Here is a 26,447-nt window from a genome sequence, read left to right as displayed (position 1 = left end):
AACATCTTGATTCAAGCATAAATAGATAAATTCAAACTTCTTTTGAGTTATAATTCAGTAATTTAACATTGGAGTCTCTTTTAGAAATTCCTTAGTTGGAGAATGGTAATTTTCAGGTTAGTGGTGAAGTAGCCTGAGATTGCAGTGATCTTTCACTGCTTTCTGAATGTTAGCACTTCTGATAACAAATTTCTGTCCTTTTATTCTGTGTAAGAAACTTAGCAGTTTGTCCTACATTTTTTAAAAAAGAGAAGATCATTGCTGGTTGGAGATGAGCAGGTGCATGAGCCCCTGATGTTCTGGGTGATTTTATTAGGCCCTGTGTTGCCAGAGTGAATATGAGGACAGAGTTTGCATCAGGGTTTGTTGCAGAGTCTGGTCCCTGGGTTTGTATCTGTTATGTGAATTGTTACCAAGTAGTAATAAAAAGTGGGCTTCCTATAATCAAAGACAATGGCATAGTTTCAGTGGAAGTTAGAAGCATGCAGATATATATAATGGCCAGTGGGTTTCTGTTTTATAAGGCAGTTCATACATGTCCAGTGTGGCTGCACAGTTGTGTTGCAAAGGTAAACATTCTGCATGGGATAGTCCACAGTCAGGTTGATGAGTGAAAATTGTTGAAATCCTGGAGCATTTTTCAAGGTCATCCTGCCCTTGGGACCAGATGATATCCGTGTGTATTGGGTAGAGAAGAGATCTATGGGGACATGAGCTGAGGAACTGTAATTCTAAGTCAGCCATAAATAAGTTGACATACTTTTGAGCAATGCTGATTAGTACTCATCGCACTGCCAGTGACCTGAAAATGCAAGTTCTCCACAAATTTAAATAAGTGTGGGTGAGAACTAGTCATGAAACAGTTGCCGCAGCTTACTATTCCTTTTGTAGGTAGTAACTCTGGGGTAACCATTTTCATTGAAGCATTTGGGGGAGGGGTGCCACCTCATAACAGTAGAAAACAGTTTTGTCTAGTGTTACATCTTCTTCCCCTTCCAGCCAAAAACTCTCCTTTGCCACTCTCTCCACATCTGCAGGATATTGGTAACAAATACAATTTATTGGAATACAGTTCATGGAGATTTGAGGAAGCAGAAATAACTGTTAGGTACAGAGCACTGGAACTGTTTTTGCCTTCCTTGGGATAAGCTAACAAACCAATTAGCTGGTGTGAAACTAATAACTGAGCAGGAATCTTTCCTTTTTTCCACTATATTGTGATTGGAGTGCACTGAAACAAGGAGTTACCATGCTGTTGGTGTAGGTTACTGTTGAACATGCCTTCTGCACATGATCAAAGATACACTCCTATAGTGTTACTTTGCATGGTCCAGGGTTTCTGGCTTAAATCAAGTCTTGTGAAAGGTGACAGAAAGAACTGTAGTAAAGAAAAAGGCAGTCATGAGGAAGGAGATATGTGGTACAGGAAATGTGTGGTGCTAAAAGGCACAGGAGACAAACATTTTTATGTGAAGTGTGCTACTAAAAGCAAGCATACTGCAAAGCTTGTTAATTGATGATACAGAGTTTATTTATTATTTATTTTATTTTATTTAATTTATATACCGCCCTAAGCCCAAGGGCTCTCTGGGCGGTGTACATAAAATAAAGCAATCAGGAATATATAAATACAATAATACGATAGAATCAAACCAACAAAGGTAAACAAAAATAATCAAACAGTAGCAAAATACAACAATACATATAATAATCAAACAATGAGAAGCTAGAAAATGTGGAAAAGGGGAATTTATGCATTTTGTAGTGAAGTGGTTAAAGTGAATTATATGGCACAGAGGAAGTATCACTTATGAGGATGCCACAAGGGGAAAAGGTGTGTATTGTAAAGACATGGTAGTGTGATACAGAAGAAATGTGTATCAGGGATGCACATTAAAACATATGAACATGCACATATCATACATGGTAAACAAAAAAACTAGGATCAATCCATCTTTTCAGGTTGTAGTTAAGAGAGGGTTGTGGGACTTAAGGGGTGGAAGACCATGTTTGTAAAGCATCTGTATTTTGGTAATTGCTGATTGCTCTCATTAAGAGAGAATTCTTACAAATACTGTCACTCTTTCTACCTGGAAATAATGATATTGAATACAGTTGATTAGCAGCTCATAATCAATTATTTAGAACATTATCTAAAGAACTCAGAGCTTAATGTTATGTTCCAATTGATGGGATTCTTTTATTTTGTGCTGGGACTGGCTCATTTGCAATGTTGGCTACTCAACTTAATTATTCATAACTAAAAACAAAGTAGTGCAGTTCAGTATTATGTTGGTACAACATTTGTTGTAATTTGTTATATTAAAAAAGCAATAGAGATTTTTATATATAAAAACATTTTTGTTGTATTTGAGTTTATGTACAACTGAAAGTACTGATAATATAGTAGTAAAAGGCTAGGGTTATGTCCTGTTCTCACCAGGCTCCTAAAGAGGCAAGAGACTTCTCAGAAAAAACTCAAGTGAGAGCAGCTCAGGGGCAGTATCCAGGGGCAGTCTGAAGTCAGAGTCCAGAATCTACCACAACAACAAAGACACAAAGAAGGTTCAGAGCAGTGCAGGGACTGGAGTGAAGCAGTCCATAAGCAGCGCAGGTCAAGGACCAATAGGTCCAGAGTAGTCCAAGGTTGTGTCTGGCATCAACAGTCAGTCTTCAGACGGGTCAGGTACAGAGCTGGTGTATAGACGTTCCAGCAGCTCTTCCAGTGCAGCACTGAGGTTTTTATGCTGGAGCTGCTGAACCACACCCCAAACCTCAGCTGACTGCCATTAATCCCCTGCAGTCAGACCTTTACTCCCAAGAAGACCGGGCCTGAGGTCAGGCACTCGTCTGGATGGGCTGGGTTTCCATTTGGCATTTGAGGCGATGCCTCTGTCTTGGGCTCAGGGCTGTTCAGCCTCTATATCAGAGGCCAAACTTGACCCGGGTGTCAACGGCCCCTCCTGGGCCTCATCACAGGACCCTGGCTCCTTACCCTGAGATGGAGCCTGAGACAGGGCTGGGTCCAAGACCAGTGCCTCCTGGGCTCCCTCTGATGAGAGGACTCCCCTGGCTGGGGCCTGACAGATTTGAGAAGGTGGAAGGAGGCACTACTAAGACAAATAGGATATGGACAATTCAGTATAAACTTGGAGATTTTTCTCCATATCCATGAAAATCTGGTATTTAGCATTAAAAAAGAGAGAGGGAGAGTTAAAGTTCCCATGAAGTCAGGTTCTGTACTAATTTTTGGTTATATGCATGGAGTGAGCAGAAAGACATGGAATCCATGAAATCCTCTACAAAAGTTCTGTGAATGTTTAAGATGGGAAGGTAATGTGGCACTCTCCAAATGTTGTTGGGACTATAGCTTGCATTATCCCTGACAAATGGCCAAGGATGATGGGAATTGTAGTCCAGCAGCATCTGGAGGGCACCATGTAGCCTACTTCTAGATTGAAGGATAGGGTGTTTTACTACAGAATAGAAGCTGCATGTCCTGCAGAAACCTACAAATACTGTACCACCTTCAGAGGAGTAATTTTTCTGTCGGATCACAGCAAGAGAAGAATGGGCTAGATCTCCCTGTTCTCCTGCTGCAGTCCTAATAATCAGGCCTTCTCCTACTGCTGGTATTGGTAGTTTTTTTTTTTTTAAAAAAAACCCTGTTCATTAAAAATACACTCTTAGTTTGGCCCTAAAGTGGAGATAGTATGCTCTGCACATCCTGAGGCACACATTCCAGAAGCTCAACTCCAGCCTCTGGAATTCTTTAGAGTGAGGATGACTGCCATTGACAGTTTAAAAGTTCATTGGTGGAAGGGTGTGGAGCACTGGCCTTTCAAGTGGTGTACCACCTCAAAGCCCTATTTCTTCCCTTTCCATCCATCCTACAAGATTCCTTCTAAATTGTAAGAGGTAAGGCTTTTGCAAGGAAGGTTTGATCTTAGAGAATATAGAATTTTGTGCGTGTTAATTCTTAGCCCAGATATTCCTTTCCTCATAGGATCATTGGGGTACATCAGACGCATGTGTTACAGTATGTGCAGTCTATCCACATGATATTGTCTTAATGGAATGCTGGCTCTGATATCTCCAGACATGCATTCTTATCTACATCCTTTCCCTGACTCTCTTTTTTTTTGGGGGGGGGGGTGTAGGAGAAAAAAAAATAAGAATGATCAAGTGCATACACATGATTTAAATAAGTTGGGATATGTTGTATTTTCATAGGAGATTGTTTAGTGGTACATTGTTCAATAGATTACCAGGATATTTAACTTATTAAACATTGCTTTTAAATTGTTGAGTTCAAGAGGGAAGCTTACTTTTTGCAGGTCTTATAAATTATGTGTTTGACACACTCCACAAGATACCCTCAGGAGCCAAGGGCCCTACAGGAGATACAAGTCTTTCACCAAAGTACTCACCAGTGAGGGCAGGGTTGTAGATACAGCACAGTTGAAATAAACCAAGGCTAAGCACTGAGAATCAGTCTACATCCAAGCATGATCAAGAGACAAAGTCAGGCAACTATCCAAGGTGAAGATCACAGGGAGCATATACAAAGTACAACACAGCAAGGCAGGGGAAACTAGGAGCTGGAGACCTGTGTTGTTTCCAGCAACTAGAAGTCTCAAGAGGGAGGCCTTATACACTCTAGCCTCCTAAACCACCCCCTAACCACAGCTGCTGGCAGTGAAAGAGCATCAGGAATTGTTTCCTCATGAGTAGACACCCATTCATGAGTAGAAGAATGACTCTGGGTCCGTACATGTATACTGTATTGTTGCTCTTTGGCTTGAACCTGAAGCTTTGGCATTAATGCTTGAGGACGGGGGGGGGCACTGACCATTTATTTAATTACATTTATATCCTGCCCTTCCTGTTGAAGGAGCCCAAAGTGGCAAGCAAAAAGCATTAAAAAAAATCTTAAAAACAATTTCAATAGAAATGCAGACTGGGAAAGATTTCTACTTAAAAGGTTTGTTGGAAGATGGAAGTCTTAAGCAGGTTTTGAAAAGACAACAGAGATGGCACCTGTCTAATCTTAAAGGGGAGAGAATTCCAAAGTTTATGTGCTACAACAGTAAAGGCCTGATTCCTGTATTGTGCAGAATGGATCTCCTGATAATATGGTATCTTCAAGAGGCCCTCAGCTGCAGAGCTCAATGAATAACTGAGTATATAAGGGGTGAGACAGTCTTTCAGGTAGCCTGGTCCCAAGCTGTATAGGGCTTTATATGCCAGAACCAGCATCTTGAACCAGTAGCTAATTGGTAGCCAGTGCAGTTCTTTCAACAGTGGGGAAACATGTTGGCGATATCCTGCCCCAGTAAGCAGTCAAGCTGCCACATTTTGCATCAGCTATAGCTTCCGGACCAACTTCAAGGGCAGTCCCACATAGAACACACTGCAGTAATCCAGCTGTGGAGGTTACCAGTGCATGGATGACAGTGGTCAAGTTATCTGGGTCCAGAAATTGATGTAACTGAAGCTGGTAAAAGGCCCTCCTAGCCACTGAGGTTACCTGGACCTCTAGTGAGAGATAGATCCAAGAGCACACACAGGCTACAAACCAGCTCTGTCAGGAACAATACAACCCTTCCTCCTGTGCCTGTTCTGGGGGTTCTTAATCAGGTATCAACCCGTAAGACTCCTCAAGGGGATCTTAAGCATTGAATCCAAGGAGCACTTGATCTGTGGGGTGTCTGGGTTGTCCTTTGAGGACTCCGTGGCTGGGACACAGTCAGGGCTAGGCATGATGGTGTTCCAGATGCAAAGCTTTGGCAGCTGCTCCTTAGTAAGTATATAGATGCCCATCTGTAACTGCTCTCTGGTTTGCTTCCTGTCTGTCCTTGCTGTTTGCTGGCTGTGTAATAATTTAAAGATAAGACTGGGAGAATAAATGTGAATCATGCATATAACCAACAAATCACTATTTAGTATTTCTATGTTAGAGATTGATGTGCAGAACAATGGCAGCTATGGAGCAGGCTTCTAGGTAGTCTCATTCTAGGAGAAGAGCAACGCAGACAAGTACAACAGAGTATATGTAATCTTCCTCTGAATTATGGTGTGAAAGCTGCTTGGACAGATTTACTTGGAAGTTGACATAAGTAATTGTTCTATCTTTTTTGGGGGAGGGGTGTTATTTGTGTTTGTATTATGGCCATCAGGTGCCTCATTTTCACCAGGACAGAATACTAGTCTGTGAGTAAAAACATCTTGATTATATTTTTGTGCATATTCTTCTAAAAAGGTTCTTGTTTGTGAATACTGTGATTTCTTTGGCCCTGAAGAAAATACTTTTAGACTAACTCATTTGAGTCTTTGAAGTGAATTGGAAATAAAAGTGTGTCATCAGCTATAGCGGCATTCCTGTCATATGTATACCAGTAATTAACAGCCAACTTGCATGTGCAGGATTACTATGATGGTTTCCTGGCAACATAAGCGAAAGTGTCAGGAAACGCGAGGGGCCCCTAAGGACTGAATGCATGCATCAGCCCTGTATTTGGAGTGAGAACTATGCCTTAGGTAGTTCAGCTTCTCCTGTGATCTGTTAAGACACTGTATTTATCATATTCTGCTTTCTGAAAATACTTTAAAAAAAAGACAGCTTTTAAATAACTGTGATAGTAACAATGTGAACAACAACCAGTGTCTTAGGTTGAAAGTATAAATGTATGTGGGATGGCATATTTACTATTTATATTGGTTTAAAGTCTTTGTTTACATGTGATTCTACAAATACATTTGGTAAATACAATAAATTATTGTTTATAAGAAATGACAAAAAAGCAACAAATAGGTTTGTTTAAAAATAACTCTTCAAATGATATAAGTCAATTTCAGTCATCCAACAGTAGCATATCAATTTAAAACAAAATAGACAGCAAGGGCAAAAACAGGGATGTAATGCATTCATAGCAGGAGCTTCCCCAGTTACATGTACCAGTAATCAGTGTCCAAAGATTTTTTCCCTAAACAACCAGAACTTAACATAAATGGAGAACCCATTTCTTGCCTTACCTTTGTAATTCTGGAATCAAATATAATTAACATTTTGATGCACTGTCATTAACAAACTATACCTTTATCACAGTAGCATGCTAGGAAATTTAGACTTTTAATAATAAATTTGGTAAATAGCCAATAAGCCATCCATGCCATAGGTCAAAACCCCACCCAGATACTTGACCTTTTTTGTTTTTAGCACAAATTGATATGGATACTGGTTTTAACAACTTGTACAATGAAGTGAGCAAAAAAAACCTTATCAATGATTGAATCTTTGTTCCAACTACTGCAGTTTTATAAGGTTGGTAAGAGTCAGTGGGAAAAAACAAAATGGATTATGTTTTTCTTTTGATTGTGTGACAGGACCTTTCATCTATGAAAAGCTAAATTAGTGTACTGGATTCTTTTGATGAGGTTTAATGTTTCGGCCCTGCTTTTTATCAGTTCCCCAATATTAACATTGCCTTTACAGCTGACAAAGAGCTAAGCAAAACATTAGCAGTCCAGTGTGAATTGAACTCTGAGACATTAGTCTGGCAAAGCCTAACAATATTGTTCTTCTACATCTCTATTAAGATTGAGTTAGTATGCTAAGGCTGCTGCCCTATGTACACTTACTAAAATTAATGGGACAGAGGTTTTGAATAAGGTAAATCTAAGATAAATGACTTGGCAAAACTTATTTTGAATATCTTGTATGAAATGCACTTTAGGATTAAAGAGTTGATAAAGTAGATTAAAGAAAGTAGAACAGTGTGTGTGTGTTTATTTATTTATTTGTTTTATTTTTTATTTTATTTTTTACTTGTATACTGCCCCATAGCCGAAGCTCTCTGGGCGGTTTACAATAACTAAAAACAAATACAATTTAAAATACATCTTTTTTAAAAAACAATTTAAAACACAATTTAAAACAATATAAATCTTAAATTTATATTAAATTAAATTTAAAACAATATATAATCTTACAAATTATTCAGAAGTTAGTTTTCATTTTACTTCGATGAGACTGTTAAGTATTTTATTTCTTGTTGACATGCAACAATTTTATTTATAAGTAAAATTATTTACCTAACAATATTTGTGTCATCTGGAAGGACAATTCCAGATTTTAAAGTGCAAAGAGAGAAAATACAGCTAGGGTCATAGCTCCATCTCAAGAGACTGCTGCATCCCGGAGATTTGCTCTGCCATGGAGGCAGAAGTGAACTGAAGAATTTATGAAGCTGGTGCTGAGCATATGGAAGATAGAAGCAGACATGCAACTGTAGACCATGGTTTGTCTGCTGTACTCAAACTATGATTACTTATTTCCCAATGCAAGTTGCATGCTAAATCGGTTCCCAATCAGTTGAGGGGGTAAGGACAGTTTCTGGTAACTTTTCAGATTCAGAGTATTGTGGGAAAGTCACATCACTGCTAAACAGTGTATGAAAGATCCATAGCTTTTGATTCAGAACTTTTACTTTGTGCCTCATAGACTTCAAAAAACTGAAGCTTTTATCACGAGTTTGTTTGTTCCCTTGATTATATGTGTATACTTTGAAACATTCATTGTTTATTTCACTTGATTCAATAAGTGGAGGGATCTGACACATGTGAAAAGAAGAGACAGACTGAGACTATGTTGCACAAAGACCTTACCCTCATACTTGAAGGAACAATCACCCTTACCAGAATCCTATCTAAAGAGGTTTTTCAATTTTTTAAAAAGTACTCATCTAGTGTCATCCTAAGAGTGTGGCTTGTTCACTAATTCAGACAAACCCAGTACCAGTATCACTGTTGATGTGTTACTACTTTTGAATCTTGGATCTAGGAGTTTGGCAGAATTTTAATTGCCTATAATTATATTATTTTTAAAAAATGTGAATATTGTTTAAGAGCACCATCCTTAGTTTTTTGCAGCAGTTAAAAGTGAACATCAGGTGAGGAGATTCTTTCTATTTTCCCCAGGTTTTTTCCTATGCCATCACATCTCCAGTCATCCAGTGATGATGATACTTATTCTGCTAGGGGGTCTAGTCAAAATTAGCTTGAACCTTCCCTTATGTTGGGAAAGGTTTTGAATGATTGATTGATCTGCAGCAATTAGTGCTCCTGAATGCCTGTCAGTCCAGCTATTGATCTTGATTTTGAACACAAATCTCAGGTTACAGATTAACAGTAGACATGGTTGCTGTTCATTATATTTTTTCAGTGATCTTCAACTGAGATGTGTTATTAGAAGACTGATGTGTTTATGGCACTTGAAAAATCTGATGTGTTTATGACACCACAATTCATTACTTTGTTCATTCATGATATGGGAGTCCCAGAAATAGTGGCAGATACTTACTTTCCAGGTCCCTGGTTCTTTATTCAGGCAATTTCATTCAGGTTCCATTTTGCATCTGTTTTGGTTAATCTGTAGGAAAGGCTGTCGGGTGAGGCCATGTGGAATTTTGATTGGCATTCTTTTCAGTCAACTCCATATCTTTGTGCTTGCATAGTGTTTGGTGTGAATGCAAAAGAGAGCATTTCTGACTACGCATGGGCTGGCCTTCTCTCTTCTGATTTGGCATAGCCAGTCACTAAATGTTTAGGAATGAAGCCAAAGTTTCTAGAGAGAGGGTGAGCAGCTTGTAAGAACACTTGGCAAATGGTATATTGGGTGACATCTAATTAGTGTTCTTAGTGCTGTTGCATCCATGGATGCATCTGCTCATAGAAGAGGAAGTGAGATAGGTTTTCTTCCCAGTTCTTTCAACCCTGCAAAACAGTTTTTTGGGAGGTGAGTAGGCTGGAGACTTGCAGGGGAGAAAGAAATGGCAAAAATTGCTTCCCCTCCTTTTCTGTGAGCAAATGCCTCCCACTGGATCAAAAGTCTTTGCAATCATGCAAGAGCACCAATTGGATATCGCCATATGCTTTTGGTGTGTGTATTGCTTTTATCAGGGGTCACCAACCTTTTGGACTAGGTGGCACACTTGAGAATTTGCTGTGGGGGCCAGTTGCAAAATGACTGCCATGAGGGCATTGCAAAACACAAAACTAGAGAGAGTACAGTCATGGTGATGTTTTTCCCATGACTGTATTTCCATACTAGAAAAAGCTTAACCTGTTGGAGTTCTTCCTCCAATACAATGTTAAGTGCAAAAGAACCCTCATTTTCCCCCATGCCAACCCTAAGCCAAAGCCTATGCTGCCATCCTGTACCCATGTACCTGGGAGTAAGCTCCATTAAACACAATGAGACTTACTTCTGAGTAGATATGTATACTGTTGTGCTGTATGTTAACTGTACTGTGAATAATTAATGAGTGACTTTAAATGTCTTTAGGAGACATACCTGTCTTTTTGGGGGTGGGGAGATTTTTTCACATCCCCCCCCCCCCACATGCAGTAGTGGTATTCACAGAAAATAACTTCTAGGGGCTACTTGATCTCAGATGACCCACACATCCACACGCATGCACACAGAGGAAGATGCATCCTGGTTGCTAGGGGAAATGGAAGGGCAAACTGTGGAGATTCAAAGAACTAGAAAATGAGACAGGATCAGGAAAAGTGAAGTGAAGGGGAGGGGAAAAGCTGCTGTTCAGGACCCCAGAGATTCTTGACTTCACTATTTGGTTAAAAATGCTGATAGGCAGAAGCAGCCAGAAATTGCTTAGATGGCATCTGCACATTTTGCTTCATAAACTTCTTAATAGGAGGGATAGAGACTATTTTTTATAAATGAAAGCTGAGAATCTGGGGCTCCTGCCTGGAGGTACCATTAAACTGGCAGGTGCTACGTTAGTGACCCCTGGCGTATAGAAATAGTGTAAAAGTTCTTGCTACCATCCTGCCCACTTTAGCAGCATTCTATTGAAGATTGACAACAACTTAAAGCAGGTGTGGAAACATTTGGGCTCCCAGATGTTGCTGAACTACCAACTCCTATCAGGCCCAGCAAGCATGGCCACTGGCCAGGGACAATGGAAACTATAGTTTAGCAACATATGGAGAGCCAAAGGTTCCCCTCAACTGACTTAAATGTTAAGCAACAAAAGGAGACGCTCATGCCTAGAGTTCTGGTGAAGTGCAAAAGTACTTTTTTATTTATTTTATTACTCTCTCTTGATCCCATCATCAATTCATTTAATCTTCAATACCACCTTTATGCCAATGTCTTACAACCCTTACATCTCTTACTGTTCTATAGCTGATCCTTCTTGCTTTCAAATCTCTGCCGCTTTCTCTCCTTAGCCTGTTTAATATTATAACTAAATGGGTTAAAAATAAGCTGTTTTAGTACGAATGAGCAGTATGTGGTGCACACAGTTAACACAGAGCTCACTTTGCTGTTCCAAGAATCTGACTTGTCATGACTTCTGAACACAGGCTCATGGCCTGTTTCACTCCAAAGAAGCCATGAGGTTATAAGCCAAGAATAAACCTTGGTTACCACTCATGGTTTGTCCAGAAAGAAATCATGTGCCTGGGTTTGGATGATGTGACAAGCCAGACTCTGGCATGCTGTGGGGGAGGAGTGGAGTAACAACTCTTAGCATCATGCACCAGCATGCATGTTCACATTAAACCATAGTTTTTTTATCTAAGGTTTAATGTAACTTGCAAACCAGGCTGTGTTGAGCTCTCAATTACAAAACAAAAAACAAAACGGCAAACAGTGCTGACAATAACACAATATAATTTTACTGGCTGTGTCCTTGGAAATTTAAAATATCAAACTATATTCTATTGAAAACATTTATTTTATACTGCATCTAGTGTTAGGGGCTTTATAAATAATTTTGGTTAAATTAGTTCTTAGACTGAAATTGTGTCAGTGACAGACTTTGGAGTGCCCTTTGTATGCAGAATCTTCAATGCTGTCCTTCCTCCTGAGAGCTTATGCTGGTTATTGTGGTAGATACCAGCAGTAAAAAGCTGTTTGAACTTAGGCCTACTTCTTACTAAAGTGGTAAACCAGTACCACTTCAGACATCAAGTGGGTGCTGTCATGACTGAATGCTTTTCTGTACAAAAAGTTCCCTTGACATAAAAACTTAAATGTAACAGAGAAGGTTTGTAGCCTAACTTCTGCATGGCATGCTTGCTTTCTATCTGCAGATAAATCTTTGTATGAAGCAGCATTCAGGGAGTCCTCAGCTATCTGAAATAGAACTGCTTAGAGTTGTGCATACCACCTCAGCAAGAAGCAGCGACAGGACATTAACTGGTAGCAAATGGGTGGGGGTAGGCACTCACTTCTGTCCCTTAGTTTTTGAATGCAAAGTGTGCATTCAGAATACTACTTTCTTATCCTTCTGTGTCAAAAGTCCCAAGTTACAGCATTGAGATATGGAAGAAGATGATTGTAGCAATACAGAGTGGTCCATTCAGTCTTGCTGTAATGGATCAAGTAAAGTGCATGCCAGCACATCATCTGTCTTGTGCCCATGCAAGGCAAGTCATTAAGTATTTTACTCTTACTGTTAATTTATCTTAATTTTATAATCACTCTGTCCTTGTTTAAGAAAAAAACTTAAAGCAGTCTTACAAAAAGCATCCATGAGTGCCATCAGCAAGTGCCTGGGCTCCTATTGGGACAAAGGGCAGGATGTAAATCTAACAAATAAATAAATAAATAAATAAATAATAAAAAGTGTATCTTGCTACTTTTGAATGCTTGACTAAAAGTTCAAATAGTATAGAAAATCTGCTTTGTTAGTGGATAAATTCTTGCACATATGTGATTAGACTGTGTGTGGTCCTTTCCTGAGCATGGTTTTATTCAGTATAAAAAAATTTCATGCAAGCTTTTATAAATCTTAGGCTGCAGCTCCACTGATGCAGAGAACTAATATGCTCACAGCAGAGCTTCCTCTTTCTGTCCTGTACCCTCGAGTCCCCCGTGCACCCTCAAAATCAGCTCTGGAGGGTTGGTGAACCCTCTGGAGCAGTTTGGGGGGCACGGGGGAAGGAAAGGAAATGGAAATCCCATTGTGTCAGCATTGGATACAACTCTTAAATTTTTATTAGCTATTTGTCTATATTTGTTGTTGGCTTGCATATTTTCCATATTTGAAAAGTTTAGCATTTATACAAAACATCCTATTTACATATAGGATTTTCTTTTAATTGATAGCTTAAATGAATTTTAAGGGGCTTTGGGGGTTTTGTTATGAAGAAACGTGGTTCATCTGGAACTCTGCACATGCCCCAGAACTGTCTAGTTTGGTTTGTTCTGAGCGATGAGAGCAGTGCCATTGCAAAAGAATCTGAGAAAGCACTGTTGCTTTAAATAGGACATTCTACCTAGTCATTTCTGTACAATCTATTTCCTCCTCCCATAGCAGCAGTCTTCTCATGGACCATAATTTAAGTAATTTCTAACACAAACATACACCTCTATTCAGCTATTTAATTAATTATAGACAGGAAACAAGAAGGCTTCATGCAACAAGCATGTTCCACTGGTTATTGGATTTAATTTCCCCTTTTAAATTTACTAATATTTATACAAATATTATTTGTTACAAAGTTATGAATAAACCTGAAACAGCTCAATATAACAAAATGAGAGTACTCGTATCAAGATATAAATATATATATATGAGATAAACAAAATGATACTATATCTCATATATCCTGATGTATCACATTGTTTTCATATTTTTATAGTTCTACCATAATGGTTCCATAAGACATCTTAAATGTGTCAAAATATTGTAAATCCATAGACTATACTATATATCCATCTCCTCCTATTACATTAAGAGATACATTTTATCCATCTATTTATAAAGTAGTTTTGACTGCTTGCTTTCTTTACTTCTCAAATAGTGAGTTAGCCATTGTGGCAAATTCTCACAGTTTAAGATATCATACCACTCTTTGATAAACAGAATAGTAGATTGTGTCCACTTTTTCACACAAAGAATCCTAGCTGCTGCTAATATATAAGAAATTAATTCCTAATGTTTGGACTACAGATTCCTGCACATAACTCGATAAGAAAATCACTGGATGTAACATAATTTGATAATCTGAAATTTCATTTATTGGCTTGTCCCCCCCCCCCCCAGTATATTTTTGCCAGCTCACATTTCCACCATATAAAGCATATTCTTTTTGGCATTTCCAGCATGTTGCCAAATATTTTTTATTACTTATATTACTTTGGTAATATACCATCTGCTCATTACTTTATAGCAATTTACTCTCATGGTTGTGTTCAGTGAAAATTTGTATGCCTTTTCCCAAAGATGTTACCCTACTTTCATTGGAATTCTTTCCCTGGTATTTTTCCATTTGATTGTAAGCTATTTTACCTACTCTGCCTCACAGCCATATTTAATGAGATTTTTTTCTGAAGTATGTTTTTATTTTTCATAATTAGCATTTCAAATTGGATTTAATTCTAAATTTACATTTCCTGGGATACATTTCCACCTTTCTCCAAGAGGGAAGGCTTATGCACAGTAGCGGGACCAAAGAGATTGGCTCTAATAGGGCCCAGTAACAGTCCTCAGAAAAATGTAGTAAGGAAGCAAAGCCATAAATCACATGGTCTTCGATGTCTGTATACTAATGCGCAGAGCATGGGAAACAAGCAGGACGAACTTGAACTCTTACACGGGAGGGAAATTACGACTTGATAGATATAACTGAAACTTGGTGGGATGACTCCCATGACTGGAATACAGCAATTGAAGGATACAACTTGTGCAAGAAGAACAGAAGGAATAAAAAGGGAAGTGGGGTTGCGCTATATGTTAAAAATATATATTCCTGCACAGAAATACAGGAAGATGAGCTTGGTAGTTCCACCGAGAGTATCTGGATTAAAATTAAAGGGGCAAGTAACAAAAGGAATGTGGTGCTTGGAGTCTACTACAGACCACCCAATCAAGGAGAAGACGAAAATGTAACTTTTCAACAGCAAATTGCCAATGTTTGGAGGAGGCATGATGTAGTAGTAATGGGGATTTCAATTATCCTGATATCTGTTGGGAGACAAATTCTGCCAAACACGGCCCCTCCAAGAAATTTCTGACTTGTGTTGCAGATAACTTTCTCCTACAGAAAGTGGAGGAAGCAACCAGTTATCCTGGACTTGATTCTAACCAATAGAGATGATTTGGTGGATGAAGTGGCAGTTACGAGAACTCTGGGGGAAAGTGACCACACCATACTTGAATTCTTGATTTTAACAGAAGTAAAAGCTGAGGGTAGCCATACGCACACCCTGGACTTCAGGAAAGCTGATTTTAATAAACTCAGAACAATTGTAAGTACAGTTCCATGGCAAGCCACCCTAATGAGAAAAGGAGTCGAACATGTGTGGCAGTTTCTAAAAAAGGAAATTCTAAAAGCGCGATGGAAAGCAGTTCCAACAAGTAAAAAAAGGGGAAAACAGCAGAAGACGACAATGTGGCTTCACAAAAAGCTTTAGAGATGACCTGAAAACAAAAAAGGATACATACAGGAAGTGGAAAGAAGGCCAGGCCACAAAGAAAGCGTACAGGCATGTATCACGGAATTGCAGGGATGATGTCAGGAAGGCTAAAGCTGAGAATGAGCTGAGGTTAGCAAGAGACGCTAAAAGCAACAAAAAAGCTTTCTTCAGGAATGTCCATAGTAAAAGAGAGAAAAAAGAAACGGTGGCACAGCTACTCAATGAGGATGGCAAAATGAAAACAGATGACAAAGAAAAGGCAGAAGTGCTCAATTCCTATTTTGGCTCAATCTTCTCCCAAAAAAGGTTCTGTGACCCTCCTGGGAAACATGAAGTAGAAGGAGCAGGATTGGAGCTTGAGATTGATAGACAAATGGTCAAGGAATACCTAATCACTTTGAACGCGTTCAAATCAGCAGGGCCTGATAAACTGCATCCTAGAGTATTGAAGGAACTGGCTGAAGAACTGTTAGAACCGCTCTCTATTGTTTTTGTGAAATCATGGAGGACCGGTGAAGTGCCGGATGACTGGAGGAGAGCTAATGTTGTCCCTATCTTCAAAAAGGCAAAAAGGAGGAACCGGGGAACTACAGACTAGTCAGCCTAACATCAATCCCTGGAAAAACTCTGGAGCAGATTATAAAGCAGTCAATCTGTAAGCCCCTTGCAAACAATGCAGTGATTACTAGGAGCCAACATGGATTTATGAAGAACAAATCCTGCCAAACTAATCTCATCTCATTTTTTGATCAGGTAACCTCCCTTGTAGACTGTGGGAATGCTGTGGACATAATATACTTTGACTTCATCAAATCTTTTGACAAAGTGCTCCATGATATTCTGATTAGCAAGCTAGCTAAATGTGTGCTGGATGGAACAACTATCAAGTGGATCCACAGTTGGTTCCAGAATCGTACTCAAAGAGTGCTTATCAACGGTTCCTTGAATTGAATTGAATTTATTCTTGCGGTCATAGACCAGTACACAATATCAAACATCCTATAAAACTGGTTAAAAATCATACATTTGCTAACTATAATCATGGCTGTATAGGCAGTTGGGCTAACAATGTTCTGCGATGGATGATTGCCATAGCACAGAATCTTGCAACACTACACATGATTTGAGTATATTGATCCGATAGAAGATAGGTGGTGTAAAAAGAAAGGTCCCGGCCTGGAATCAAGTTGGAGTTATATGCAGGAGATGGAGATCATGATAAAAAGGGCAGATTAAGAGTACATGGGTTACTGTTTCAATTTGTCCCATCCCACAAGGGCATAATCGCTTCGTACGTGAAACTCCCCGATATCTGCCCTCAAGAAGAGCAGACGGGAGCACGTTGAACTTCGCCATTGTAAATGCTTTTCTGTATCTCACATTAGGGAGCGAGCTGAAGTAATGCAGGAGCGCAAAGCCCCTGGTGTGGGAAAGAAAATCATCCTTAAATGTCATCGACGATTGATGACTTTGTAATTCTACATCCATGATTCGTTGTGATATGGCCAGCCAAGCTTTAGAATAGTCCAGCGTGGAAATCGCGGGAGGAGAAAAGCCAAGGTTTGCAAGTTTCTCAATCAAAGACTTATGCCATTTAGATCGATAAGAGTCAGAAAGTATCAGTGGGGCCAAGCCCATGGGGCAGAACCGCAGTTTTAACCATAACTTTATTCTTAATTTCCAAATGCGGGCCTCAATTGTAGGGAGACCAGCTTCCAGTCTTAGAATAGTATTTGAGACACACGTCGGTGTCCCAAAAATGGATCTTAAAAATTGGGTTTGGACGGGTTCAAAGGACACAGATTTGGAGTATATCAGTGCCTGAGAGCCGTAGAGCATTTGGGAGATGACCTTCGCCACGAAGACTTGTAAAGCGGAGGGAACATATTGACCTCGCTTAGTATGAAAAAATGACAGTAGAGCCTTCGAGGTCCTCCGGGCATTAGTGATGGTATTCTTTGCATGAAGATGCCATGCTCCTGAGGAGTGGAAGGTCACCCCCAAATATCGATATGAAGAAACCTGTTCTATTTGAAGTCCATTAAGTTGCCAGTTGTGCCTCACCTTTTTCTTGGTGAACACGAGTACTTTCGTCTTCTCATAGTTAATGACTAACCGTTCTTTGGAGCAATAATCTGCTAAGGCCCGTAGTAGTCGACGTAGACCAATACTTGTCCGCGATAGCAGGGCTGCATCGTCAGCATACAGTAGTATTACTAGGGGTTTGTTGACGAGTATAGGAGGGTGAGATGCAATCTGTGCCAAGGAGCCAACCAAGGAGTTTATATAAAAATTGAATAGGGTTGGGGCTAAGACGCAGCCCTGTTTGACACCCTCATAGGTAGAAATTGGCTTAGTTAGATGGCCTGTGTTGTTGCACCTAATACGCAGTCTGGTGTTCTCATAGAGACAGCGTATGAGAACTAAGAGGCGTCTGTCAATGTCAGTTGACTCAAGCTTTTCCCAGAGCTTGTCTCTGGGTATGAGATCAAATGCGGTTTTAAAATCTATAAAAGCCGTGTAGAGAGATCCCCCCCTTTTAGTTGAATATTTTTCTACTAGATGCTGGAGTACTAATATATGGTCCACAGTAGAATGTTCCACTCTGAACCCTGCTTGCTCCTTGGCCAGGATATTCTCCTGGGCCAGCCAGTTTTGTAGCTTATCGAGCAAATGAGTGGCATATAGTTTGCTGACTATGTTTAGGAGGCTAATTGGCCTATAATTGGCAGGGTCAGAACGGGGACCTCTTTTATAGATTGGGACAATAGTGGCTAGACCCCAGTCTTCTGGAACTCGGGCTGTGCGGTCGATGGTTGTAAAGAGTACTGCTAGGACTGAAGCCCACCACTCTGAATTGCACTTAAATATTTCAGGAAGGATATTATCGGGTCCTGGTGCCTTGCCCATTTTCAGCCTTGTAATATGAGAAGATATTTCCTTTGGAGATACCACGGGCCAGTCAGGAAGATCTTCAGGAGTGTTCACAGTATATTGGAATCGCTCCTGCCCCCTAGAATGGATGTTATAAAAGTACAATTCCCATGATTCCACGGAAATGTGATATTCAGGACTAGGGGGAGGTTTAGGCCAACCCCTGGCTACAAGTCACCAGAAAGTGGCCACTTCTTTGTTCTTTGAGGCCTGGATTAAGGTCTTCCATTGTTGTATGTGTGCCAGCCTTTTTTATGTTTTAATCTGGGCAGAAGTAACGAGTGGGGTACCACAGGGCTCTGTCCTGGGCCCAGTACTCTTCAACAGTTTTATTAACGACTTGGATGAGGAGGTACAGAGCATGCTTATCAGATTAGCAGATGATACAAAATTGGGGGGCACAGCCAATACCATGGAAGACAGAAGTAAAATTCAAAGGGACCTTGATAGGCTGGAGCATTGGGCTGAAAACAACAGAATGAAATTCAACAGCGATAAATGCAAAGTTCTACACTTAGGAAAAAGAAACTACATGCACAGTTATAAGATGGGGTATACTTGGCTCAGCAATACGACATGTGAGAAGGATCTTGGAATTGTCATTGATCACAAGCTGAATATGAGTCAACAGTGTGATGTGACTGCAAAAAAAGCAAATACTATTTTCGGCTGCATTAACAGAAGTATAGTTTCCAAATTGTGTGAAGTATTAGTTCCCCTCTATTCAGCACTGGTTAGGTCTCATCTTGAGTACTGCATCCAGTTCTGGTCTCCGCACTTAAGAAGGATGCAGACAAACTGGAACAGGTTCAGAGGAGGGCAACAAGGATGATCAGGGGACTGGAAACAATGCCCTGTGAGGAGCGACTGAAAGCACTGGGCATGTTTAGCCTGGAGAAGAGAAGACTGAGGGGAGATATGATAGCACACTTCAAGTACATGAAAGGTTGTCACATAGAGAAGGGCCGGGATCTCTTCTTGATTATCCCAGAGTGCAGGACACTAAATAATGGGCTCAAGTTGCAGGAATCCAGATTTCGACGGGACATCAGGAAAAACTTCCTAACTGTTAGAGCCATATGACAATGGAATCAATTACCTAGAGAGGTAATGGGCTCTCCGACACTGGAGGCCTTCAAGAGGCAGCTGGACAGCCATCTGTCAGGAATGCTTTGATTTGGATTCCTGCATTGCGCAGGGGGTTGGACTTGATGGCCTTATAGCCCCCTTCCGACTCTACTATTCTATGATTCTCAGTCTCCGGGACAAGTTGAGCCAAGTTTGGTTGATATCTTGTCTAAATCAGTGTAGTTTTGAAAGGTTGAGCCTGCCATTTTGTTTCAAAATGGCACCCTATGGTTTCCAAAAACAGATAAATACCTGCTCCATGACCTCATGAACTCTCATGCCAAATTTGGTTAAGATATATTAAGCATTGTATGAATGTATAAGTGTATTAACAAACAATTTTTCAAAATATGACAATGACACACTTCTATCTGTCTATCTGATTTATATCCTACCCTTCCAGTAGGAGCCCAGGGCAGCACAAGTTCAGGAGTTGAATCTTGTGCTGAATTTAAGCAAACCAGTTACTTTCTGTCTGAGCTGTTGATGTGCACCATGACTTAATTCTGCTTTCAAGATTCAAGACAAAATTATGATTGAGCTGTGCGTACAACCTGACATGGTAGCAAGTATTCATAGCACTTGCGCACATTCCTACCATACATAGACTTGGCAAAATATTTGCTAGTGACACACATGTTGCTTGGGCAATTTGCCATTTGGCTGTCTGCCCCAAGTGAGAAGGTGAATAGAAAATTATGAGGCTGCATTAGATTGCTTTACAGACAATTGTTTGCTCAATTACATAATCACTTAAACTTGGATTATGGATAATGGAGACTATTGCAGAAGCAGCTTGTAGAGAGCAAACAATGTTAAAAGGGAAAAAATAGTGGGAATTCTTTAAATAACTAACAAAGTGTCCTGGTATTCAAAACAGATCTATTTGAGTTTGTCTTTATAACACAGTCTTAACAGGAATATTCTTATTGCTTAATGAGTACATGCTAATCTGCAATAGAAAACATATTGTTGCATGTCTTTATAAAACTATAATCTAGTAATTATTGGTGTTTGTTTTACATACAGTGTTACAGATTTGTAATGATTTTCACTTATGCAGTTCTATATTCCCAAATCCCTAATATTGTAGCAATATGAAGGGAAAATTAAAGTGATTTTTTGTGTGTATTTGGATTATGTTTTGTGTAGCAGGAGGGTTTTTTTACATAGCTTTGATAGCTAGGGTTCCAGAAAGCACAAATGTCTTGTCAAATCTTTAGTACAAAAGAAATAATTGTATAGTCCAGGAATCAGTATTTTAAAAAATTAAATTCAGATTACAAAAGGTAATTTACTAGTTTTGTTTAGTGCTGATCTAATCAGCAGTTAAATCTCCAGAAAACCTGCTAATGTAAATTAAGCAATATAGGGAAAGTACGGTCAATTAAACTCTGTGAGAGAGAAATATTGCTATCGTGGCCTTGTTCTGCAGTTTCTTTTCTGTTTCTATTCACTTAGGGGATGAACCAGAATCAAAGGATCTTTGTCCTCTCTACTATTCAACAAAATGCAAAATTTAACAACCTAAATACTTACTAAGACTTGATAGAACCTGATACTTTAGATCACTTTTAGATTGGTTCCTTAGAATCACATAGCTCTAGAAGAATACAGCTAGAAACATTTTTTCTCTAAAGAAAAATATATTTATCAGAGGTAGTTGTTCAGAACTGAAAAGATATATACAAGGTACCTCTCAAAATCAGAGTAGTAATCTGAAGACAGTGCAGCAAACCTCATAAATTAGTATTCACAAGTGAGACCGTGCAACAAAATATTGTAGCGTGAAGTGCTTCTTTTCAAGATTCTAGCCATTTCATTCTATCCCTGCTTCCCCCTCTCCCCCAACAATCAGTTATGCCTACTGAGTGTGCTCAGTCTGAATCAAGCAGTTTGAGGATTTGTTTGCTTTTGTGGAAGTGGGATAGACACACCAGTGGCCAGTTCCAGCTACATCAAATTCTTTAATTTCGCCATTGATACCTGTGGGCAGCTCTCTTGTTTATCTGAGGACATTTTAAAGTACCATCTCTGTGTGAATAAGAAAATGAGCTGTTGAGATACTGAGATGGTTCTGTGTACTCTTTATCTATGTTTCTCTGTCCTCCTGTTTCAGCCATGCCATTCTATTTCTTCTCCCATCTAGTTGTCAGTTTTCCCCCCTCACTCAACATTCCATGTCATTGAGTTACTATGGGGCTGCCCCCCTTGGAATTTTCCCATGAGATTTTTTTGTGCTGAAGATGTTGTGCCCGCTCCAGGGCTACCCAGTGCATGGATAGTGTAGTTTTGGCTGCATATGCATAAGCACAGGAGCACTCAAATTAGTATTGGTATATAGATATGTAAATTTAAAATTCAAATTCAGTTCTGCCTCACTAGCTACATCAGAATGTTATGAGATCACTGGCTGTCCATCAGATGATAATGATGGCTTCTTGCATGTTCAAGGAATGGAAATGGCTTGCCTTCAAGTCGATTCCGACTTATGGCCACCCTATGAATAGAGTTTTCGTGGTAAGCGGTGTTCAGAGGTGGTTTTACCATTGTCTTCCTCTGAGGCTGAGAGTCAGTGACTGGCCCAAGGTCACCCAGTGAGCTTCATGGCTGTATGGGGATTCAAACCCTGGTCTCCCAGGTTGTAGTCCAACACTCTAACCACTACACCACACTGGCTGTCTTGTTCAAGGTATAACTATTATGGAATTAATAAAATACAATATTATGGCCAGATTTCAAAGAACAATTCCCATTTTGGGCACAATACAGCTTAGCTGCTGCTGCAGCACTATAAAGCCCTGCTGTGACTTTACTGCTTCACTGGTTTTGTCTAGTGGTGATACTTTGTTCTTATGTCCTGGGACTGGGTCTTTATTAGCCATTGGAATTGTGTTTGCCACTGAAATTCTGCTTCTCTGCTGAATTGGAGGAGGGGAGGGGTCTTGCCATGCTGAGTTTCCAAGGTGCTGCTTCTGGGCGCATCCAAAGTCTGGCACAAAGATGGAGAAGACAATCTTTGTCTCACTTGTGCAGGCGTTGTGGATGCCCCGCTTAAGAAGGTAGCAGAAGCTGGCTAGGCTGCCAGTTGTGAAGCTGTGGGAAGGAGCCAGGATTTGCTGCTGTAGAACTGCACAGATTAAAATGGGATTTTAAAAAAGTTTTTTTTTACTGAAGTTATGCTTTATATTTTGGCATTTTAACTGATTTTAAACTTTTGTTTATGACTGTAAATATGGATGATGGTTCTTGTTTTCATTTGCTGATACATTTTGTATCATGCTGCTTCAGTGTATTTTTGCCTTGCTTTGCTTTGAGTACTTTAAATTAGAGAATGGTTAGTAAATAAATTTTAATAAGGGAAGATGTTGGATCATTTCTTCCATACTAATCTGCCTTTCACTGAGGTTGTCATCTGAAGCTTTTCTCTAGATGCCTCCGCCTTCTAAGATGCAGCAGATGGCAACCAGCTTTTTTAGAGGTGATGTTCCATTTCTGGAATTACCTCTCTATGAAGGCTCACCAGATACCCAAATTGATCTTATTTTTGGTGCCATGTAAAGACTTTATTATCTTCTTCCCAGGTGTTAAAAAAAAATCCCCAGTGCCTTAGTCACCTGGAGGCAGTGCTTGGTATGTTGCTGTGTTCCTTTGAAATTTTATGTGCTGGATTTGGTTGCTGTTTTTAAACTGTTCTATGCTGCATTGTATTTTATCTTTTGTATTGTATTTTAACTATAAGGTGCTCTGGGAGCCTTGTAATAATGTTGACGGTGCAAGGTATGAATTACAGTAAAATAAATGAAGTTTAGTAAATACTGAGTTGGTGTGTTGGAGCTTTGCACATACCATGGACTGTGAAAAAGACAAATAATTGGGTGTTAGAACAAATTAAACCAGAACTATCACTAGAAGCTAAAACAATGAAACTGAGGTTATCATACTTTGGACACATAATGAGAAGACATGATTCACTAGAAAAGACAGTACAGTAGGGCCCCACTCATATGGCAGATTCTGTTCCAGGCCCCGCCAAAAAGCAAAAACCGCTGGAAAGTGGAACCCTACTCAGCTGTAGCGCAGGAGCTCCCCGCCCTACAGCTGATCATGTGGTCAGCTGGAACGCGGGGAGCTCCAGCTGACAGGGATCAGCTGAAGCATGCGAGGTCCCCACGATCAGCTGGAGCGTGGGGAGCTTGCGTGCTCCAGCTGATCCCTGTCAGCTGGAGTGCGTGATCAGCTGGAGTGCAGGGAGCTCGCGCTACAGCTGATCATTGTCAGCTGGAGTGTGGTGCCTGGAGCACCCCTCGCTACAGCTGATCGCCCCGCTGGCACGGCTGTATTAACAGAACTCCAACAAGCAGGGCGCTGACAAGCAGGGCCCTACTGTAATGCTGGGAAAAACAGAAGGGGGTAGAAAAAGGGGAAGGCCAAACAAGTGATGGATTGATTCCATAAAGGAAGCCACAGACCTGACCTTACAAGATCTGAACAGGGTGGTTCACGATAGATGCTATTGGAGGTCCCTGATTCATAGGGTCGCCATAAGTCGTAATCGACTTGAAGGCACATAACAACAACAAAGTAACCTTGCAAAGCCAATATACGTTGAAACAATTGTTCATTGCAGTAAATCCTTTTAGAAGTTGGGGCTAACAATGCTGAGTGAAATAGTAGTGTTAATATTTTATTTTAACTCCTAGATGGTAGTGAAAACTTTCATGGACATGGACCAAGACTCAGAAGATGAGAAACAACAATATCTCCCGTTAGCCTTGCACCTTGCATCAGAATTCTTCCTCAGGAATCCCAATAAAGATGTCCGTCTCCTTGTAGCATGTTGCTTGGCTGATATCTTTCGAATTTATGCCCCAGAAGCACCATACACTTCCCACGACAAACTCAAGGTAAAAGATATTTGCAAATAATCTACCTATTTCATCAAATGGGCAAGTTGTCTCATTATGTTGGAGACTGAGATATTGGCCTCATTTGGATGTAATTATAAAAATAAAAATACGGTTTCTCATTATGGGAACATGCTGCAGCAAGCCTCAAGTTGACTTGCTCATGCTCACCCCTCTCTGGTGCAGCTGCATGGAGGAGATCAGAAGCTTTTGCATCTGTTTTGATTAACCCTAAAGTGGTTAATCTTAGCTATGGTTTATAGAAACAAAACATTTCATAACCTATGATTTGAAGTTAGCTTTTTTGTACAAAGCATAGGGTTGTATCCAGTCTAGCCCTAATTTATTTAGTGGTATACTTGTTGTACTGGTGGAATGTTGTGCAAAAGAAAACAAGTACATTACTGAAGATTGTTGTCCAACAGATTGCACAACAAGAATCAGCTGTTGCACAACAAGAATTGACTCTGTTGCACAAACATTGTATTAGATTTTCTTGTTGCACAATGTTTAATCTCTGCCATTCGCTAGTGCAAGCTTGTCTGAGTTCAGATATAACGATAACCCGTGGTTAATAAAAAAAATGAAAGGGGAAGCCACAAGGACTGCATTGGAGTGTGGGAAGCAAACAAGCCAGAGGCTCATTGTGGCTTGTTCCTTTTAAACCATTGTTAGACTGAACAAGGCAAATGTGAAACTTCCCCAATAGTTAGTATAATATTTATAATGAAAAGAACTGAACTGTAATGATAGGAATGTTAGCATATCAGAGAACATCCTTAAAAGGCTCTCAGTTCCTTTTCGTTCTTCTTTTGCAGGATATATTCTTGTTTATTACAAGACAGTTAAAAGGATTGGAGGACACAAAGAGCCCCCAATTTAACAGATACTTTTACTTACTAGAGGTAACTCTAACTCTTCTTTTACAAATCTGAATACCTTTTGGTCAGCAGAATTTAGATTTATGAAAGCTGCAGCTTAATATGTGCTTGTTATGGAAACAAAAAATACATCTAGCTCTGATCCTACATTTATTTTAATGATAATCAGATAATATATCAATGTGTGAAGCTATTTGCATATTATTAGAGCATTGGGGCTTTGCTCCTGTGCCCTTTGTGCGCCAATCCCCACCCCATGGACTCCCAAACACACATACAGAGGGACTTCCAACCCCCCCAGGACTCACAAGCACATGCGCACACACACACCAGGCACCCTCACTCACACACCAGGTACCCCCCCAAAACACACACCTCAAGCACTCCCAAACACATAAACAGGGACGCCCAAACATACACCCCAGGCAACGCCCAAAACATCCCCCCACCCGCAGGCAGCTATCAAAAGGCCCCTCCCACCCCCAGGCAACTTCCAAAATGGCCTCCCAGGTACTCGCCACCACCCTGTTTAGGAAGCTTACTGGCCTCCTGCCTGCCCAGGCTGCCACCACTTCCCCACCTCAACTGTTTACCTACTTCCCATGTTGTTGCTGCTGCCCGTCCCTGCTGCCCACCCGCCTTGGTTGCTTGCTGTCCTGCCATCGCCCCCCCCAAATGACATCTTACAAAAGTATTAAATAGTTAGATTATCCAAGAGTATACATTACATTAATTGAAAAAACCACGGTTCCTAAATTTAGAAGTTAGGATGTTGGTCTTTCAACATTATGTTTAATTGATTACATTGGCACACTAACAACCACAGTTACAGATATACAGTTCAAATCAAAACTGTAATTCAGTGCTCTTTTTTGTTACAGAATTTAGCTTGGGTTAAATCTTACAACATCTGCTTTGAGTTGGAAGATTGCAATGAAATTTTTATTCAGCTTTTTAGGACTCTCTTTTCAGTTATCAAGTAAGTTGGATTACTTTGACTTCTTGTGCAAACAAAAATGGATGTAGCAAAAATAACATAATGATGGTATGTGTATTCCATGATTGGCTTGAATTTTAATGATCCAGGACAGAAATATTACATGGTGATTATAATTTATTACAATTCTACATTATAAAGCAATG

The 26,447-nt window shown here is 40.0% G+C and overlaps 1 protein-coding gene across 4 annotated transcripts in view; it reads left to right on the top strand.

Moving 5' to 3' along the window:
- Nucleotides 1–26,447, top strand: part of PDS5A (PDS5 cohesin associated factor A) — a 91,541-nt gene that overhangs the window by 3,958 nt on the left and 61,136 nt on the right. For all 4 annotated transcript variants that reach the window (XM_061583796.1, XM_061583795.1, XM_061583797.1 and 1 more), the window contains exons 3-5: nt 24,220–24,423; nt 25,242–25,328; nt 26,186–26,283. In XM_061583796.1, coding sequence (XP_061439780.1) covers nt 24,220–24,423; nt 25,242–25,328; nt 26,186–26,283 — 389 coding nt within the window. The remainder of the gene's footprint in view (nt 1–24,219; nt 24,424–25,241; nt 25,329–26,185; nt 26,284–26,447) is intronic.

This window comes from Rhineura floridana, chromosome 9 (assembly GCF_030035675.1).
Source record: "Rhineura floridana isolate rRhiFlo1 chromosome 9, rRhiFlo1.hap2, whole genome shotgun sequence".
Classification (NCBI taxonomy): Eukaryota; Metazoa; Chordata; class Lepidosauria; order Squamata; family Rhineuridae; genus Rhineura; species Rhineura floridana.
The sequence above is the reverse complement of the archived record's forward strand: the minus strand, read 5'-3'. Positions and strand labels throughout refer to the sequence as shown.